At 46.7% G+C, this 20,069-nt stretch overlaps 1 protein-coding gene across 3 annotated transcripts in view; it reads right to left on the reverse strand.

Annotated features, from left to right (window-relative positions):
* Positions 1–13,375: 13,375 nt before the first annotated feature.
* The window catches only part of Rok (Rho associated coiled-coil containing protein kinase), a 91,181-nt gene continuing 84,487 nt past the window's right edge, over positions 13,376–20,069 (reverse strand). For 2 of the 3 annotated variants that reach the window (XM_076210824.1, XM_076210823.1), the window contains one exon: positions 13,376–16,689. In XM_076210824.1, coding sequence (XP_076066939.1) covers positions 16,605–16,689 — 85 coding nt within the window. In that variant the 3' untranslated portion in view covers positions 13,376–16,604. Of the gene's footprint in view, positions 16,690–19,972; positions 20,021–20,069 lie in introns of all 3 variants that reach the window. The other variant, XM_076210825.1, reaches the window with a different exon arrangement.

Below are 20,069 nucleotides of genomic sequence, written 5' to 3' on the forward strand. Positions count from 1 at the left end.
CTTTTGTTTAAATTATCCTATTTTGTGGTGAGTGATACTCTGCATACTAAAAAGCCCTTATAAGGAAGATGACAAAGTCGAACCATGGCCACCCACCTGTCCAACAAAGGACCAATGACGGTTAATTCCATGTGTTGGTCCTGAAAAATGAACAGCAAAGCACCTACATGAGAAGGTGCAGCTCTGAGGACCTGATAGTTTTCCTCGCATGGAGAATTAACAACCAACAACTGCTCTACTCTTCCTACCACTCACAAATGGTACAATCATATACATACATATACCAAAGGCTTTTTCCCCCTACATGAGGGGTAGCCAAAAAAGAAAGGCATAGAAACCACTCCCACCCATTCCATTTCCTATATATTCCACTCCCCTCCAAAGTTAGGAGGGAGGAGCTGTTACTAGGGGTTACCAGGCTAGATAGAGTGAGAAATGAGGAAAACAGTGAAACAGGATAGTTTGTGGGGTGAGTTAACCCAAACAAATGGACAAAAAATGAATGTAGGTCTAATATATAGGCCAAAGACATTATCATTAGCAGACGACACCGGGCTAAGTTTGGGCCAAATTGGTCACTTGCCAATTTTGGCAACTGTTCCAATATATGCACCATCTCACCCATAAGTTGTGTGATTTCCTGTTGCCTATGGGGATATTTCTTTTCTGCATTTTGTATGATTGTATTGAAAGTGTGTGCAGCAGCATCTATGCCTTTGACTGGTGTACTGTTTTGTGCCTCAAATTGTTGTTCTGTCTCTTTAATGAAAGTTTCCTGGTTAGCTTTCGTGTAATTGGTGTATGTGTCTGTGGCCAACTGGGGTTGGCCACAGACACATACTGGAAGGTGGGCGGATCCTAGGGTTCTGACCACTTTCCATGAAGTTGTTGGAGTTAGGCAAGGGAAACAGGTGATGTCAAGAGAGGAGGGGTTGTAGAGGGCTTGATGGGGGATATGTGTGTGATTATAGGTGTTGTTCACGATGGTCAGTGAGTCAAGTTGTGTTTGTAGATCAAACCCTCTGTCGGGGTTGTTGACATACCAGGCCAATGACTTGGCATTTGAAGTCATCACCCAGGATAAGATTAGGGATGGTGGCAATTTGGTAAAGGTTAGGCCTAAAGGTGTCATTGTGGCTTTGTTACCTGTTTGGATTTGGATTGATTGGGTTTCAGTGGTGCTGTCTGTAGTAGGGAGGAGGGTTTCAATAGGGGCACTTGTTTCTGTGAAGCAGATGGACTGTCTGTCCAGTCATGTATGATGGTAGTGAAAGTATGAAAGGTGGGTGTTTTTTGGGAGTGTCATAATTTTGTTTTTAGTATGATGGCTATGTGTATGTTGTGTTGTTTGAATTAGTGTTTGAGTTCGTGTTTTACTGTGTTGATGTCATCAATGGTGTGTTGAGGATGTTGATGTGTGTTCTGTATGTGTTGTAGGTTGTTGTTGTTGTTGTTGTCGTTCCCTAGACTGTCTGTCCGAGCAGTCCCGTCTCCCCAAGGAAGGCCACAGCCGAAACTGGGTTTTCCCACAAATCCTTTATAGAGTGTATGTTGTGTTGTTTGCGTGCATGATTGTGTATAATGCAGTCTTCCATTATGTGTTGTATGGTATGGGGTGAAGTGTTACATCCTGGGCAGCTGTTCACAACACGGTCGTCCAGCCTCTTCTGGTAGCTTAGAAGTGCTGGGTGGTGACCGCATCGCAGTCTGGCCAAGTGGACTCTGTCCTTTCGTGGGAGAGAGGATTCAGAAGGGTGGATATCAGGGGGTCTGGCATGCAGCAGTGTGTTGTCTTTCAGTGTGTTAATGGAGCGGTGAGTGATATGATTATGAATATGTTTCCGGAGGCTGGTATTTGGTGGTTGTGGAGGAAGAAAAGAGAGTATCTGTGCGTAATAAAGGTCTTTGGGTGTAGTTTTAATGTTTCTCGGTGTGTGTGGGTGTTCTGCTATGTAGTGTAGCGGGTGTGATGTGTTTGTGGTGGCTGCAGCAAGTGTTTGTGTGCCTCTCATGTCGAGGTGGTCCTTGACTTTGAGGACTTTTGTTTCATGGTGTAAATGGTCTGTAGGTGTTGTATTTGTGCAGCCTGTAATTGTTTTTAGGGCTTTGTTTTGTATGATTTGAAGGGTGTTGTGGTGTGTCTCACTGAGATTAGGAGCCCATGCAGGACTCGCATAATTCATCACTGAGCGTATGCATTGTTTGTATGTTGTTATATTAGTTTCTTTGTTTTGTCCAAATGTTGTTCCAGTGATTGACTTAAGTGCGTTAAGTCTAGGTGTGCATTTGTTTTTTATGTTTGTGAGGTGTTGTTTGAAAGACATGGATGTATCGTATGTTACACCAAGAATTTTCGGTGTGTTTGTGTGTGGTATTAGAGTGTTGTTGATGTAGAGATGAGGTATGTATTTGTGTTCTTTTGTCCAGTTGGTGAGAAGTGTTGCTGTAGATTTGGTTGGAGCTATTTTGAGTCTGGTTGTGATGAACCATGTGTTGAGTGTGTCAAGGTAAGGCTGGATTATTTCTGCAGCTTTGTCTGTGTTACGATGTGTGCATGTGATTGTTATGTCGTCTGCGTAGGAAGAGATTTGTATTTCTGAGGTGTCTGGTGTGGGTAAGTCATGCATGTATAGATTAAATAATGTGGGGGATAGAACTGAGCCCTGTGGTACTCCGTTCTTAATGTTTCTGATGTGCGATGATTGGCCATTATATGACACATGAGCATTCCTGCCTGCCAGATAATTGGCCAGCCATCTTTTGGTGTTATTGTGCATGTCTGTGTTATATATTTTATTTGTTAGGTTGTGGCGGGGGATAGCATCAAAAGCTTTACTAATGTCCAATGTTATAAGAAGTGTTCTGTGGTGGGGCCTATCTGAATTGATGCCATCTAAAATTCTTTGTGTGAGGTTTGTCAGAAGAGTGTTTGTGGAGTGTAGTGGCCTAAAACCGTGTTGTGAGTCAGCAAGGGGAATATATGGTGTGACAAGTTGAAGTATTAGGCGTTCAATGACTTTAGAGGGGGTGCAGAGAAGTGTGATTGGGCGGTGCGATGTTGGGATTGTTGGGTCTTTGTTCGGTTTTGGAATGGTGATTATTTTACCATGCTTCCAGATGTCGGGTATAGTGTTGTGTGAATAGCTGTAGTTTGCAATGTTTGTGAGTGCGTGTATACCTTGTGGTCCAATGTGTTTAGGTGGATGTTGCTTATGTTATCAGGGCCACAGGCAGATGAGTGCTTGAGATTATGCATTATGAGTTTTGTCTGACTGTCTATGAAGGGTGTATAGTCTGAGTCTGTGGGGAAGTCTTTCTTACGTCGAATGGTGCGTCGGTCGTCAGGGTGAGATGTAAGATGGCTCGTCTGTGCAAAATGACGTATGAGTGCGTTTGCTTGTTGTCTGTTTGAGGGTAGATTATCTGTTGTTGTGATTATTGCTGCGTGAGAGCGTGTAGTGTTAGTGTTGGATAGTGTGATGCTGTTGAGTGTTTTGTACAATTTGCTGGTGTTTGTTTTGTGATCAAGTGTATTGATAAAGTTTTGCCAATTTTGTGTTTTTTGTTCATGTATTTTATTGGCAATCAGTGTTTAGTGTTTGTATTTGGTCTGCTATGTTTTGAGGGATAGGTGTGGGGGTATCGTGTTTAAGTGTGTCACGTTGTCTGATGAGGCCTTGGATTTCTGGTGTGAAGTTGGGGTTGTGTGATTTTCTGTTGCCTCTAGGGATGTATCTCTTGTCTGCGTTTTGTATGATTGTATTAAAAGCGTGCACAGCATTGTTTATGTTTGTGATTGGTGTACTGTTAAGTGTTTCAAAATGTTGTTCTGTCTCTTCAGTAAAGGCTTCCCAGTTAGCTCTCTTGTAATTGGTGTAAGTGTGTCTGTGGCCAGCTGGGGTGCATCTTGTTTTGGTGGTGATGATGATTGGAAGGTGGTCAGAGCCAAGGGCTCCGACCACTCTCCATGATGTTGTTGGGGTTAGGCAGGGGGAGCAAAAGGTGATATCAGGAGAGGAGGGAGTGTAGAGGGCTTGGTATGGGATATGTGTATGATTATGCGTGTTGTTCATGATAGTCAATGAGTCAAACTGAGTCTGTATATCAAGCCCTCTGTCTGCGTTGAAGTCACCACCCATGATCAGGTTGGGGATTGAGGTTAGTTGGCTAAGTTGAGGTCTGAAGGTGTTTGGAACTGTGGGGGATGATTGGGGGGGAATGTACATGTTAACTATTGTCAGTGTTGAATTGTTGCCTGTGCGGATACGAATGGATTGGGTTTCTGTTGTGTTATCTGTGGTAGGGAGGAGAATTTTGGTTGTGGCACTTGTGTCCACAAAACAGATGGAGTGGTGGATCAGGGTGATGAGTCCACCGCCATTGCCGTCAGTCCGGTCTTGTCTGATGGTGGTGTAATTATGAAATGATGGTGTTTTGTGTGAGTGTCTTAGTTTTGTTTCTTGTAAAATCGCAATGTGTATGTTGTGTTGTTTAAGAAAGTGTTCAAGTTCATGTTTTTTTAGTGTTAATACCGTCAATGTTGTGTTGTAATATGTTGATGTTGTGTGTTTTGTATGTGTTGTATGTTGCCGTTTGGGGTTGAGGTTGGGGTGGTAGTGGGGAAGGTGTAGGATCTGGGTCAGAGGGGGGGAAAGGAGAGATCGGGGACAAAGGAAGGGGAGTACTAATCGGGGGTAAGGGCAAAGGGAAATTGGGAGTGGGTAAGGGTGTTGGCTGTGGTTGGGGAGGTGGGAGTGGGGTTACTGGAGGGCAGGTAGAACATGTCCAAGTGTTTGTGTATTGGTTTGTGTCAGCAAGTGTTGTACAAGTGATGTGGGCCCAGTTTTTGCACATATTGCACTGAACAGAGCCCTTTGTCTGTCTGCTCGAAGTAATGGGTTTAGAGCATGTTGGGCATGTGTATTTTGTGGTGGGCCCAGGATTGCTCTCTACATCTCCGGCTAAAAGTAGAAGAAGAGGGGTGATCGCCGGAAAATCACCCCTCAGTGCAGAGAAAACGTAACATTGTATGTTGGAAAAAAGGATTGTGGTACTCCCCCAGGTAGGCGTAGCTCCTCCTTGGGGATCGGTGCCATCTGCGTAGAGCTGATGGCCAGGGGTGGTTGCTGCTGATTGGCCCCCAACTCTTGGGGTTGGGGGGTGGTCCCACGACGTAGACGTTGCAGCTCCAGGACCTGTTGTAGGTTGCTATACAGGGTTGGGGTACTTGTGGGGAAGGATTAGGATCTGGGTCAGAAAGAGGAAGAGGAGTGTTTGGGGAGGAGGGAGGGGAAGGGGATGGCAAGGGTAGGGGTGTGGGTAAGGGTACAGGCTCAGGGTGTGATGGTGGGAGTTAAGTTATGGGTGGGCAAATAGAACAAGTCTACCAAGTGTTTGTGTATTGTTTTATGTCATCAAGTGTTGTGCAAGTGAGGTGGGCCCAGCTTTTGCACGAGTTGCACTGAACCGAGCCTTTTGTCTGTTTGCTTGGGTTTGGAGCATGTTGGACATGTGTTTCATGGTGCGCCCAGGATTGCTCTCTACAACTCTGGCTAATAGTAAGAGATGAGGGATGATTGCCAGAGAATCAACTCTTCGTGCAGAGAAAATGTGAGGGTGCAATGAAGTAAAATGGGCTGTGGTATTTGCCTCAGTAAATGAAGCTCCTCCCTTGCCACCTGTGTGAGAGCTGGTGGCAGAGGTATGCTGTGGCTGGTTGGCCTCCAACTCTTGGGGTTGGGGGTGGTCCTGTGACAGATGTGCCACACAAGGACCTTGCCTCTGAGTTGAGCAATGTAGTGGGGGAAAGGAATAACCCTTCTTCTACAAGGTTTTAAAACAGTAAAGACAAAATGTATTTTTGGATAGGTGTAGGATGAGTGTATGCTTTGGCTGAGCTACCCACTGTAAGGAGGGAAAAGGCCTTTTTGGTATGTGATGATGATATGATATGGTTTAACATCACACACTCCCCCCTATCGGGAGGCTAGGACGGTGCCTCTCACAGAGGCCTTTGTAGCGTGGAATTTAATGAACCATGCCCTTGGAATGGGTAAAAGCTAGCTTCTGGTAGCAAGAAGAACAGGGAGGGGAGGAGGAGGAGATAGTGATACTCGTCAAGTTGTCCTCTGAGATGGTCTGTGAGTTGATACTCATGGCATGGTGCTCTGAAGCAGTACTTCAGTTGATCCACAACCTGGGTCCTCGACAGGTAGTGCAAGAAGTAGCGAGATGCTCGTTGAAGATGCTCCCAAGGCCATCAGTGTCACGATGTGGGAGGTGGCTGGAGATTGCTCCCTCAGTTCCCAGGGCCATACGTCTCGGGTGAACTCCTGGTGACCCTTATATTCACAGAGGTCAGGTTACAACCCTCTTGTTAACTCTTCCTGGGAGATGCTCAGCCTAGCTGGGAGCTGCAGGTGTGTTCCAGGAGACTCGTTTTGTCCAACCCAACGCCAGGGGTTGGACTTCAGGGCAGGCACTGTACTGTCCCTGGGGACCCTTGGAAGCACCAATGCAGCACATGCATCACCAGCAAGGGCAACTGCCTCACAATTATATATGTAAATATAACAAAAACCTTTTTTCCCTTGTATTGGGAGTGGCTGATCCAATGTATGCACCCAATTATTACACATTGAAAATTATCAAACACATCTCTCATCTCAGCACCTTATTGACGTGGGGTCATCCCTGTCCCCTGCCAAAATACTCAGGTTGTGGGCAATGCAGAGGTACAATGATTCCACAGTAGTGTCTGGTGGCCAGACATGGCATACCTCCACCATTTCACTATATGGCAACCTCTATACTAGTAAGTAAAAACACTTTTGCCCTTTTGCTATAGAGATGCAGGGATGACCCGTCATCCACAAGGTGCCATGATGAGACAGAGGGAATGGGGTGGATGGGAGTGGAGTATGTTGGGGATGAAATGGGTGGGAGTGGTTTTTATGCCTTTGTTTTTTGGCTACCTCCCTTGTAAGGGGAGAAAAAGCCTTTGGTATATGTATGTATACTATAAAGGGGATGTCATGTTAATATTTTCTGCCAGTTACAATAAACAACCAAATTTGTAAGAGGCTGTTAAAGGCTCAAGATAGTTTTTTGCCCTTTTGCTATAAAGGGGTTTCTCTCTTCTGAATCTGGCAGATGCAGTGTCCAAAAATCATTAAATGAAGCAAAATGTAATTTTCGCAGGAAAATTAATTTTTCCCTGATACAAACCTGAGGTACTCCTTACACTAGGATACTCTCGCGTAGCGCGAATATTTCTACTGCGAAATTAAAATCCTCACTCTGTGGGTCTGGGCAACGCTTATCCTCAGTAAGGGGCCCCATTGGGGCAAGGGGGGGTGGGGGCCTTGCCCTCCACCACAAGTCTCGCACACTATAACCATTCTCTGAGCCAGGTATGATTTAAGCACAAGGTTGTCAGGCAAGGAGAAGGAACTGTTTAGAGGGGTGGTTGAGGAGGGCCATTAAAGGTAAGGAGTACCTCAGGTTTGTATCAGGGAAAAATTAATTTTCCTGCGAAAATTACATTTGTTCCGAAGAATACAAACTCTTCGGTACTCCTTACACTAGGAGACTCGGACTTAGGAGGGAAGGAAGTTGTTATCTAGCCTGGGAAACCGCTGTAAGGAAAATCTAGTGTGCTAAGACTATGTTGACCAGACCCCTATACATTCCCCTCACTTTGAAGTGCACCCCTTTCTGTTCCCTGGAGTGGAGACAGAAAGGTTATAATCACTTTTGTACCACTGAAGGGCTTGAATTGATTCCCTTGGAATGCTTGAGAGCCCGTGGGTGAGGTAAGGGAATGTAAGAGTATGAGAAGGACTTTAGAAAGTTATCCCTGCAGTTGCCGAGCCAGAACCTGGATGAGTTGTTAGGGTCGGCTGTGTGCTCTTGAGGAGGGGTATATCATTTTCAGGACTTCTTGGGCGGCCACTATGGGGCCCAAAGATAAGTTCCCTAAAGATTCCCGCATAACTTCTTTGAGGTAAAAAGAAGTGAACGTATTCTGGCTCTTCCATATACCTGCTTGAAGAACCTGGTTGACTGACCGATTCTTTATGATGACTAGGGAGGTCCCTACTGCCCTCAGGTCATGTGCAATCTGTGTGGTTCATGTCGCAGGCTCTGCGGATGACTTCCATTGTCCAGTAAGAAATGGAATTCTTAGTGATGGGGTACCTTTAGTAGAGATGAACAACCACTTTAATTCTGGTCGAAGATGTTTGGTTCTCTTGAGGTAGGTCCGGATGGCTTGTACCGGGCATAGAACTGTTTCAGTCTATTCTCCCCCTGCAAATTCGTCTAACGATTGAACACTAAAGGACAAGAATCTAGTGTAGGCCTTGGCAGGATCTTTGTTTTGGCAATGAATTGAGGCATGAAAGTGAAGGAGACCTCTTTCCATCCTTTGGAATGGGCGACTCTATAAGAGATGGCATGTAACTCCCCTACTCTCTTGGAAGATGCCAGGGCTAGCAGAAAAAACTGTCCTCTAGGAGAGGTCCTTCAGATGTGCCTCTCGGAGAGGTTCGTAAGGGGGACCCCTCAGAGAGTTCAGGACTAATGCCACATCCCGCGGAGGAGAACTGATTTCCCTGGGGGGGGCATGATCTTTGAAGTGCCTGAAGAGCATGGAAATTTCCTGTGAAAGGGCTAGGACCATGCCCTTCAGAGAAAACACCTGATTTAGAGCTGCCCTATAGCTTTGTACTGCCGAGAGGGAGATCTTCCTGGACTTCCTGAGGACGTGGAAGGAGGCGATCTCAGGAATGGTGGCTCGAACTGGGACTAACTTCCTGGAGTGGCACCATTTTGCAAAGGCGCATTTCCCTTGATAAAGGTTAGCTGAGGAAGAGCAAATAGGAGCGGACATGTCCTCAACCACTTCTCTGGGAAAACCCTTCTTTAGGAGGATCTGGACTATAGTCTGAACGTGTGAAGATTGAGTGCTGAAGGGTTCTTGTGCCAAGGCCCGTTGATGGGTGGATACAGAAGATCTGGTCTTCCCTGAAGGGCCAGAGGCTCTTCTACTGCTAGCTCGAGGGCGTCCGGAAACCATGGGGCTTCGGGCCACCAAGGAGCGATCAAAGTCATCCGAAGGTAGGATGCGTGTCTTGCTCTGAGGAGTACCTTCTGGAGCAAGGGAAATGGTGGGAAAACGTAGGAGTCCAGGTTGTCCCAACTTTGCAGAAGAGCGTTTTCTCCTGCTGTCAGAGGATCCAGGAAAGGGCTGAAATATATTGGGAGTTGGTGATTCCATCTCATTGCAAAAAGGTCCACTAGAGGGGAGCCCCATTTGCTGAGGATGAAGTTCGCTACCTCTCGATAGAGGGACCATTCTGTGTTGATTATCTGATTCTTCCTGCCGAGGTGGTCCGCCCAGACATTCCTCTTCCCCGGGATGTAACGGGCTTTTAGTGACACCTGGAGATTCGTGGCTAGGTTGAGGATGTCCATCATCAGAAGGCATAGTTCCTGGGAGACTGTGCCCCCCTTGCTCGTTCAGGTAGGCTACTACCAAGGAATTGTCCGACATTATGCCCACTACTTTTCCTGAGACTTGATCCTTGAAGTGACGGAGAGCCAGGAGTACTGCTTTCAACTCAAGCCAATTGATATGGGCTGTCCGCTCGACTGTGGACCAGGAACCGCTGATGTGATCGTCGTTGAGGTGGGCTCCCCAGCCCTCCTTGGAGGCATCGGAGAACAGGAGGACTTCGGGGGGAGATGGGCCGAGGGGCATCCCCATGAGAAGGTTGCATGGGCCTTCCACCAGAGAAGAGAATCCTTGACTTCTTCGGTGAGGGAGATGTGTTGTAGGGGTTCTCCCTCTTGCGGGGCCCACTGAGACTTGAGGAGCCACTGTAGCGGTCGCATTCTTTGTCTACTCCAGGGGATTAATTTCTCTATGGAGGCCATATGGCCCAGGAGGATTTGGCATTGTGTAGCTGTCAGGAACCTGGTCGATAGTGCCTGTGCAACTAGAGATGCGAGATTCGGGATCCCCTTTCCTACTGGGAAGGATTCCATTAGGGAGGAGTCCAGGACCATACCCAGGTACGTGACTCTGTTCTGGTAAGAAATCTGACTTTTCCGGGTTGACTACTGTGCCCAATTTCAGGACAAAGGTTAGGACCATTCTCAGGTGTTCTTGGCATAGCTGGGCGGAATGCATCTTGGAGGTCCAGCGACACCATGAAGTTCCCTTCCCTGATAGACGCCCTTACGGACTCTGGGGTGGCCATTCGGAACTTCGTCAGGGAAAAGGAACTTGTTGAGTGGAGACAAATAGATGACTGGTCTCCACACCCCTGTTGTCTTTTCTACTAGGAATAGCCGTAAGAAGAACCCTGGGTCCGGAGTCGAGACTTCCACTAAAGTTCCTGTCTGGAGCAGAACGGAGGATTCCTCCGCTAGGGCCGCCTGCGAGCCGAGTCCGGGTGGAAGCTGCTGACTTGGATGGGATAGAGGGAGAGGTTTGGGACAGTGGAAAAGGGAAGACAATAGCCCGTCTTAATGACTTAGTAGGTCCAGTCTTCCGCCCCGGCCTCTTCCCATGCTCTCCAGTAGAGGGAGAGGCAACCCCCTATCTTGTGCGGAGGGGCTGGCGAATTCCTAGGAGTCCTGTGGGGGAGTCCGGAGCCTCTATAATGTTTGCGTCTAGGATCTCGGAGTCCACCATATCCGGGGGAATCAGCGCGTGGGTGAGCATAAATCTCCCTGAGGAGGGGGGGACTGGGGTCCCCGAGGATGGTGTCTCTCCTGCGGGACTCGAAGTTGGCCCAGGACGTTGAGAGACAGGAAACCTGATGCTTCAGGGCTCTGCTCGCACTTGCCAAAAAAGCCTGGAGGTCGCATTCTTCCTGGGGTTGTAGTGCGGGTAAGAACTTCCACGCCGAGGCAAGGAGGCGTTCTAGCCAGGAGTTCACCGCCAGGGACAGAGCCAGTGATTGAAGGTGGTCGCTGACTTCCCTGCCAGAGAGGAGGACGTTTCGTCTGCGCAGCGACTCGGCGTCCGCCTAACCAGCTCTGGTAACCTCGCCGGGATCGAGGCTGCTCTGAGGGTTGACCCCGATGGGGTGTAGAAGCGCTTCTGGTGTTCCAATGGGATCGGAAGCCAACGCGTCTTCTCGGCCGTCCTTGTTGCGAGAGCGTCGGAGGCCTGGGCCATGGCTCTCGCCGTCTGCGTACTCCATGGAAGGTGGAGGGGAGGAGGCTGGGCTTTCTGAGAGTTGGCCGTCATGAAGATGTCAGACTCGAATGTGGCTTCCTCTTCTTTCGGGTGGCCCAGTCGATTCGCCCTCCGAACCCTCGCGAGGACGTCCGAGAAGGAAGGTGGGACCACCATCGAGGATTCCGACTGGGAAACGGGAGGGGAAAGGGAGCGTGCCCCCCCCCCCCCTACGGAGCTGTGGACATCGTCGTCGGCGTAGGAGGGGTCGGCACGGGCAGAGAGGAACCTCACGCTACCATCCCGGTCACTGATGGGTACAGAGGGGGGCCGAGCAAGTGGAAGATGGTCGAGGGGGGCCCTTGGGGGCGGTGACTCCTCACGAGCTTCCGTGCGGTGCACGAACCGCGCTTGAGAAGCGCGGAAAAATTCCCGTTGGGCCTCCATCTGTTCCTTCAACGTAGTGACGAGTGAACAGAGAGTGGGGAGGAGGTCCGGGGAATGTCCGCTTGATGAGTCCCGCCTGGGTGCGGATGGTCCGGGAGACGCCAAGGGGAGACTGCCTCCTCTGGACGAAGCTGAGTCACCCACGACGAACGCGCGCGTGGGCACATCTCGGGCTTCCTGCCCACCGGGCATAGAAAGGGTTCCGGCGATGACCCGGCTCGTCTGACGACGGGTGGAAGGTGGATGTGGGGGCCACCCGAGGAGGAGAAGAGGCCGACGCGCTCCGAATCTCCGAACTCGGCTCCTTTGTCCGTGGGGGGGGCGGAGCCGCCGGCAGCGTCGCGGGGCCGGCGGACGCATCCGGGAAAAATCTCGTACCCGGGTGGGGGTCCGCGGGGGCGGCTATTGTACAACCATTCCGTTTACTACGCTTAGGAGGGGAAAGACAACTGTCCGCGTCCTCCGCCGACGTAGCATCCGGTCAGCGAGAAACACCGCGTCTGCAACCTCGTCCCTGATCTCTGTCCCTGTGAGCAAAGGGCATGGAAAGGTCACCGTTGATCACCCGGCTCTTTTGTGCGTACTGCGGGATTCCTGAGTAGAAGAGACTAAGGGGCTCTTTGCCCCCCCCCCTTTGTCCGTGCCGGCGTCGAGTTTCGGGGGCAGCCGCAAGCGACCACATCCGGGAAAAATGTCATCCAGGAACGGTCTAGCGGTGGCTTGACGCGCATGTCCGTCTACGCTAACCGTCCCGGTTGAAGGAAGAGGACAACTTGGCCTGAGAATGACTCGAAGTGGCGTTGTACCACCTTCCTGGCGACTGTTGAGTTTCTGGGATGGGCGAGGGCAAGCCGCAAGCGACCTCATCCGGGAAAAGCTCGTACAGGAACGGTAGCTAGAGGTGGCCTGAGGCGCATGTCCATCTACGCTAACCGTCCAGGTTTAAAGGAATAAAGGACAACTTGGCTTCCTGTCTACTACGCCGTGGAGGAGGGAGAGAATTGCTCGTCTCCTCCGAAGCCGTAGGCCGCCTTCCCTTGTTTTTGGGGGGGTGAAGAGGGAAGCCATTTTCTATGCTTGCGCACCTTTCCCCCTATCTCCCTTCGGCGAAACCACAACAATACTGGAACCAGATTCCACACTTACAGTGAAGGGTAGGATACCCGGTGGCAGTTAAGGGAAATACAGGAAATGGAGAAGCACTTAATAATTCCAGGACACAGGATGGCGTAGGGAAAACCCCGATGAAATTGAAGGACGACGAACTCCTTAGCGTCCTTAGAGTGAGCTGGCGACAATCGAAGCGGATTGCTTGATTTTCGGCACCGACGTAAACATAGAACCGCTGAGTAATTAACGGTTCGCTGCCGCGCTAATAATGGAGTTTGACTGAGAATCGGCCCATTAAGGGGGAAACCGATAAAAACTAAACATGTATAGTAGAGAGATGTTAACGCGGTCACTACTGCGAAGAGAATGGTTATAGTGTGCGAGACTTGTGGTGGAGGGCAAGGGCCCCCCCCCCCCCTTGCCCCAATGGGGCCCCTTACTGAGGATAAGCGTTGCCCAGACCCACAGAGTGAGGATTTTAATTTCGCAGTAGAAATATTCGCGCTACGCGAGAGTATCCTAGTGTAAGGAGTACCGAAGAGTTTGTATTCTTCGGAACAATCTGGAAATTATTTCATTGACAGTAGTCTTGAAAACATATTCATAATGATAAATCAAATGATGGTAAACAAGTGGATGTCTTTATTAACATTACTGTATGATTACATTCGTTGATAAGGAACAAATTCTTAAGAAAAAATTGACTGGTTGTACACATTTCTTAAAGTACATGACCAATATAATTTTGGAACTTGATATCCAATACTTATCTACAATGGCTATCCTATTACTCTTATTCATATTAATAATATTCATTTTCATAGAAAAATACCAGATTCAGGGTCAACACTGTATTGGAGTGCCCTATACATGTAGGGTCCCCTAAGTTATTAGGATACCAGTTCAGCTTAAAAAAGGAAGAGGAAAGAAACAAAAGCATTGGTTTTAGCCTGAGTAACACAACTCTGACTTGTTGTTGACATACTCACCAATTACTTCCTATCCTTTCGCACACAAGTGCATATTCTGTTGCCGTGCCCGCTGTCACCCATACATACATCACATGTTGCTGCTGAATGTATTTTTTAAACTATCCATACACTTCCTCCCACACCTCCCAACATCACTCCCTCACACACTCGCACACACCCGCAATCACTCGAACATTTACACCATCAACTCTGATTTCTATATAAATTTGCACACCTATTGATACTGTTGGAAAATATACTTATATTTCTACTCTTTAAAATCTCTATGTTCAATGAAAATCTTATGCTACTTTCACAAACAAAAGGGGACAGATGAAAGAGATATTATGGACACTTCCTCTTGTGGGACTGCAAACCACACAGAAGAATGAAATACTATGGACATTTCCTCCTGACAATGCGGGACTGCAAACCAATTGTAAGCCAACAAGCGAGGAGCATTACATGGCAGCCTACCAACATGTGCAAAGGAGTTAGGAAGCAGGTGAGTAAAGATCACACTCTCGAGGCACTATGGTTCATACTTGGGGAAGTTGAGGGTGCGAGCACTCGCCTTTCATGCTTCTCTGTCTCCCACGACAGACATGACTCTCTCCTCTCACTCTGGACGCCTGTGTTCACCTTATTGTCAGCAGTCACCTATTGCTCGTGTTCAACTTATTGTCAACAGTAATGTATTGCCTGCGTGCCTTGGGCTACAGCCAGATCGCCATGATTGTCAAAAACTACTAAGACCAATGATGCAACACTTTTGGCAAGGGATGACTCGCCCTATGCCGAGGTCCAAGGCAGAAAAAAAAAAAAAAAAAAAAAAAAAAAAATTAAAAATATAAATAAACTTATGAAAATGAAGATGCAGACACTCACTCCACTAGAATTCTCTAAAATGCTGGTCACTGAGATAGGGAAAAGGTTATTGTTCAATTAAAACTTTTTGTGTGGCCACTAGAAATGCTTCATTTTTAGTAAATATATGTAATGGTAGAGGGTTTGTTAAATGAGCTAACAAAGCTTAAGAAGCGACATCTGCAGTGGCGGGGCTTGGGCCTCTTTGTACACGGCCGCTCGGTCTTGTGGAAGGACTTCGACTATTTACATTGGAGGAGACTGTGGTACCTGGGGAAGCCGACGACTGGAATGACTTGGTGCGTCACAGGTCCGACCTGGGACTGCTTCCATACAAGAAGTTGTGAGTGGACGACCTCCCATCAAGAAATGCTTCAGGTCGCGTTGTGACTGGACCACAAAACATCCATACACACAAACACTAGACTCACCCACATTTGCACACATGCACATGCATGAAAGTTCGTGGTCTTTGCTCGGTCCGGCATCATCGGCAGTCCAGTGTCCCCATGCTCCCAATGGCACGGGGCACCACTGGCATCATGGCACTATAGGTAGAACAGACTCCCTCCTACCAAGAGAGGACCTCTGACACTGGGGCCTCATTGTTCTGGGCTTGAAACCATCACAACACAGACCCACCAAGTTAATTGCCACGGACTCTTAAAGACCATCAACGGGACCCTTAGAGGGAGGTCGTAGTCTCAAGAGCTGCATTGCTTGGGGTTCTAAGGAAAGATGTGGGGGCAGTGGAGCAACAGCTGGGTATCATCACACATTAACCAACACAAATCTGACAGACAAAAGAAGAGTTCCTATGGATAAATGTAGTTCCCGTGGACAAACATTGGTTTTGATGATATAAAACGCAATTTTGCCCACATAATTTAATACTTGCAAATGCTATGCAGAGAACAAATATTGTCATCAAGAATCACTCAAAACAGCCTTCAAATGATCATACTCCAACAAAAATTTCCAACAATTTGCAGAAAATCGGACTACGTATAAACAAGACATTTGCCCCTTTTTTGCATTCACATAGTTGTGTTCACAATTTTCACGAATATCAACTGGTATGACGTCACTGCAGGGCACATGCTTGCCTGACTACTGGCAGATAAGCTCTGCATACCTTTGGCCCCATATGACACATATGCAACCTGGTCATCACTGTTGCAACATCACTCACAAATGTTCACCTGCTGATGTTGCCAAGCATGAACAGTTGCAACTACTCAGCATGTTGGTGGTTGGGATAGGTTATGAGGATGTGGAATGAGGTGACACCACTACTATGCTCCACAACACTGATGCATGACAAACTTTAAAACACAATCATTCTGCAGGGTTCTTCAATGTTCTCCATTGCAGTGGTCACTGGGCTGGTCTTTCGCATGCATCTGTATGCCTTGTGCCCAACCAACTGAAGGGCATGTCAGGAATGTCCATTTGCTGCTGATGTCTTGTTCACCCACTACTGGGTGTTGTGCCCTACAGATCCAACACAGATGACACACTGGAAGAATCCCTTCGCAAATAATTTTGTCATATGAAAGCCATAACAGATTATGGGTAACCCATACCCAGCTCAACAACCAAGCTGAGACTAATCATGCCAGTCACAAGATGCTGGCTATGCCCATGACAGGTGTCCCCCCCACAAAAGGCATACTAACCACAGGTTCCTATGACAGGTACCATTACCAGGCTATCTGTAACTGATACAGAAACACACGCCAACTGTAACGGATACCCAATCACAGATACCACTTGCAGGCTACCCACATGTATCTGAGAACAGGCTACCTATGAAAGGTACCAAGTTGTAGACTACCTACAACATGTGCCAAGTCACGGGTATTGCCTCCCCTGCCCCATCACCAGTCGTCCCCAAGCAACATCTGGCAGATTAGTACGCAACAGCTCACTAATGCTTTCAACAATCTATACATTTAGCTTCGCCAAATGGGAGACAGCTAAATAAACTTCAGTCTTCCTCTTGCATCCACTGGATATCACTTTCTACTCAAGCTGGAATTGGGTGGAAGAGTTGCTGACTTCTGGACGACATAAGGCTTATAGGCAGATCGTGTGGACTCCCTGCAGGAAAGAACATTGACATGGTTATACTAAAAAGACGTAAACATTCTATAATAAAATCAAATTTGAATTCTTCTTGAACTGATGTATATGAAAATACTTTCTCAACAACCCATAAGTTTTAAAACAAAAATTTAAAAAGCATGCATTTCAGATAATCAATCAAAAAAAGGTGTATATGTATCTACTAAGATAAAGAAAAAGCAACATTAGAGAGTATGCAGATTGCATAGGTGAAGTAATGGTCTAAGAATATGACAGCTAAAGCTGACATTGGTGCAACAGACTAACATAAATAGATTACCTACCTGTTCACATTAAAATGTATTTTCAAACTGTTTAAAATCAATATCCTTGGCCTAAACAAAATAAAATAATCAGAATCTAATTCTCTCATTTATAAGCAATTCATGAACACAAATCTAACACGAGAAATAAAAAACTAGGCTATCTAGATCCCTTTGTAATGCAATGCAATGTTACAACAACATTACATAAGACCTATTGTGGAGGTGCTGTGTTTTGCTGCAATCAAATCAATCAATTGTTGCCTTGAGTTTAACAAAGTGGAAAGCCTGCAGTTGAACAGTGGCTGGAAATGGTCCTTAGAACTTCCCACAGATCTCTCTCGGAATAAATTTTAGACTACTGTCGGTACTGTACCAATGTGGGACTGTTTCTAGGTCACCAGCTGAAAGTAGTAGAAAGAGGAGAGCAGTTGTCAACTACCTCATGTGTTACAAAGTGTAAGAAATACAGCTAAACTTGATAGTGAGAGATCTTGGGCCCAGTCCAGTGACTCTTAGTCACTGGACTGATGGAGATGACAGGGTTGACAGGTTTTGCAAATAGGCAGATTTGCTTTCCATCTTGCAGGACCACAACATGCAGGGACACATCACAGTTCCTCTTTTGTTGTATTACCTCTGACCCAAATAATGGGCAAGGTACAAGGATGACCCTTTATCCACAACAAGCTCAGACGGGTTTATGTCATACATCCGTCTTACAGGATGGAGGGGAGTGGAGTGGGATAGGGATGGAATGGGTGGGAGTGGTTTTTATGCCTTTGTTTTTTGGCTACCTCCCTTACAAGGGGGAAAAAAGCCTTTGGTATATGTACATATGACTTCATTTTCCTTCTCATCTCAGCTTCCCATGGATGAAGGGTCATCCCCTTCTCCCACCGACTGCCTGGGTCAGTAGCAATGCAGCAAGACACAGCACATCCACACCAGGGTTGTTTCATTTACACAGCAACCCTCCCCTCCTTGTCCCCTGAAGCAGAAAGGAGACAAGGAGGGAGGGTTGCTGCTGAGACAAGAGGAAGAGAATGGATAGTGGATGGGAGTGGTGCGGGTGGATAGTCCAAGTGGATGAAGAGACATCCCTGCCCATTTGCATCAAAATCAACGCAACACAGCAAGACACAAAACCTCCCAACAGTCAGAGTTGATGTTTCCCCACCACAGCAACCCTTCCTCATCTACTCACAAGTAATTAGAGAAGAAAAGGAGTCAAAACATACATTTACCCTATGCCCACCCCACACCAATCCAAAAATACAACCTTCCCAACCTAGCACCTCATGGATGACAGATCATCCCTGTCCCTGACCTAAGGAATGTACATATCCAATTTGGTTTAATGTCGCAAAATTCCTGCCTATCAGCAGGCTAGGACGGTGCCCCTTACAGAGGACTTTGTCGCATGGAATTTAATGAACCATGCCCTTGATCCAACTCACTGGCAACAGGGTTCAAACTGCCCTCACTTTGATCTCTGCCACAAGTAGCAACATTATTACACTCTCAGTCAGCATCCCAATTAAATATATACACATGCCAAAATGCCCTTTCTCCATTATAAAAAGGGGTTGCCAAGTCAAAACATATATACACCCTCCTCTCATCCCACACCCATCCAAAGGCGATGGTCGGGGGGATGACAGTTCGAACCCTGCCGAGAATTTATTCTGACAAGTAAGAAACACTGGCAGGACTCCATTCCAGCCACCATCCAGCCATACAACAATACCAACACACAACAGGCCTGTCCACAGAACCAAACTGCCCAATATGGAATCACAATAAACAAGACAATGAACACCCTCCTCCTCCTCCTACAATGCCTTACTCTAGCCCACTGGTTCCCAACCTAATCACTTTTAAAATCCTGATGTCCCCCATGTGGTGGTGATATACAATTCTTATCATTTGAAAAATAAACTCCCCTTCAGCTGAAAAAACATAAAACCTTGGTTTAAAACCACTTCAAAGGAACAAGGCATCAATAGGAGAGGGAAAAAAAAAAAAAAAAATCCTCAGTTGCCCTTCACTGCCCCCTTAAAAATAATATTGCCCACCTGAAAAACTGAATCGCCCACCTAAAAAACCGAATTGCCCACTTGTGAGACATACACCCCACATTGAGGAGAACTGCTCTAGCCTTCCCAAACAACACAATATGTCTTTCTTAAGTGACTTGTGGGTTGATCTGGTGGCTGTTGCTAGTTACCTGGGGGCTGTGGGTCTCTGGCAAGAGACCTAGGGCAACAGACTGATCGAATGATTTTGTTCTGAACCTCAATGGATCAAGTCATTGCTAAAATAAAGAAACCTCTATGACTGCACCAATGGCAAATTCTAGAGAAAGCTATGCTGCAAGAGTGTTGGCAAAGATAAGAAAAACTATAAAACTAATAAGATTAGTTTTGACATTTTTTTGCAATATTCACATCAGGCTGACAAATTGTTCCCTATTACAATATTGTATATAAGTTGTAATACTGAAACATACACTTGTTCTGATGCACTGACCCACTTCTAACTTCCCCCTAGTTTGTGAACTTCTTAAAATGTCTGCATATATGAGAAGTAGACAGCCAAGTTATGTGGGTGCTTGTCTTGGGTGGCTACCTCCCTTATAAGGGGTAAGAGGCCCTTCGTAGATACATACGTAGATATTGCATTTTACAAACTTCATAAATCTTAAAAAGAATGTAAAACAGCTGTCAAAATACTGCAATAGGAAACGTCAGCCCTGTGACTTGCCAAAAGTGAATAGGTCAAGAGTGCTCAATAATTAATATTACAGCGAATGGCAAGAAAAGTTAATCAACACTGGTGAACCTTGACTGGTACTGGTGCCAAGAATTCTTCATGCACTTTAAAAAGAATGCAATTTGAAAATTAAAATAAATCTAAGAGAAAATTTAGTAGCATGGAAATTGTGCGAAGAAGCTTTTTTTTTTTTTTTTTTTTTTTTACAAATTCTCACATACTTGCTGACAGTAAGTTGTCTATTCATGAGCCTATCCTATCAGTTAGATCTGAAATATAATGGGGAAAAAAAAGGGAAAAGAAAAGAAAATGATAAAA

The sequence above is a fragment of the Oratosquilla oratoria genome, chromosome 2, assembly GCF_046742065.1.
Source record: "Oratosquilla oratoria isolate Oo_2021 chromosome 2, ASM4674206v1, whole genome shotgun sequence".
Classification (NCBI taxonomy): Eukaryota; Metazoa; Arthropoda; class Malacostraca; order Stomatopoda; family Squillidae; genus Oratosquilla; species Oratosquilla oratoria.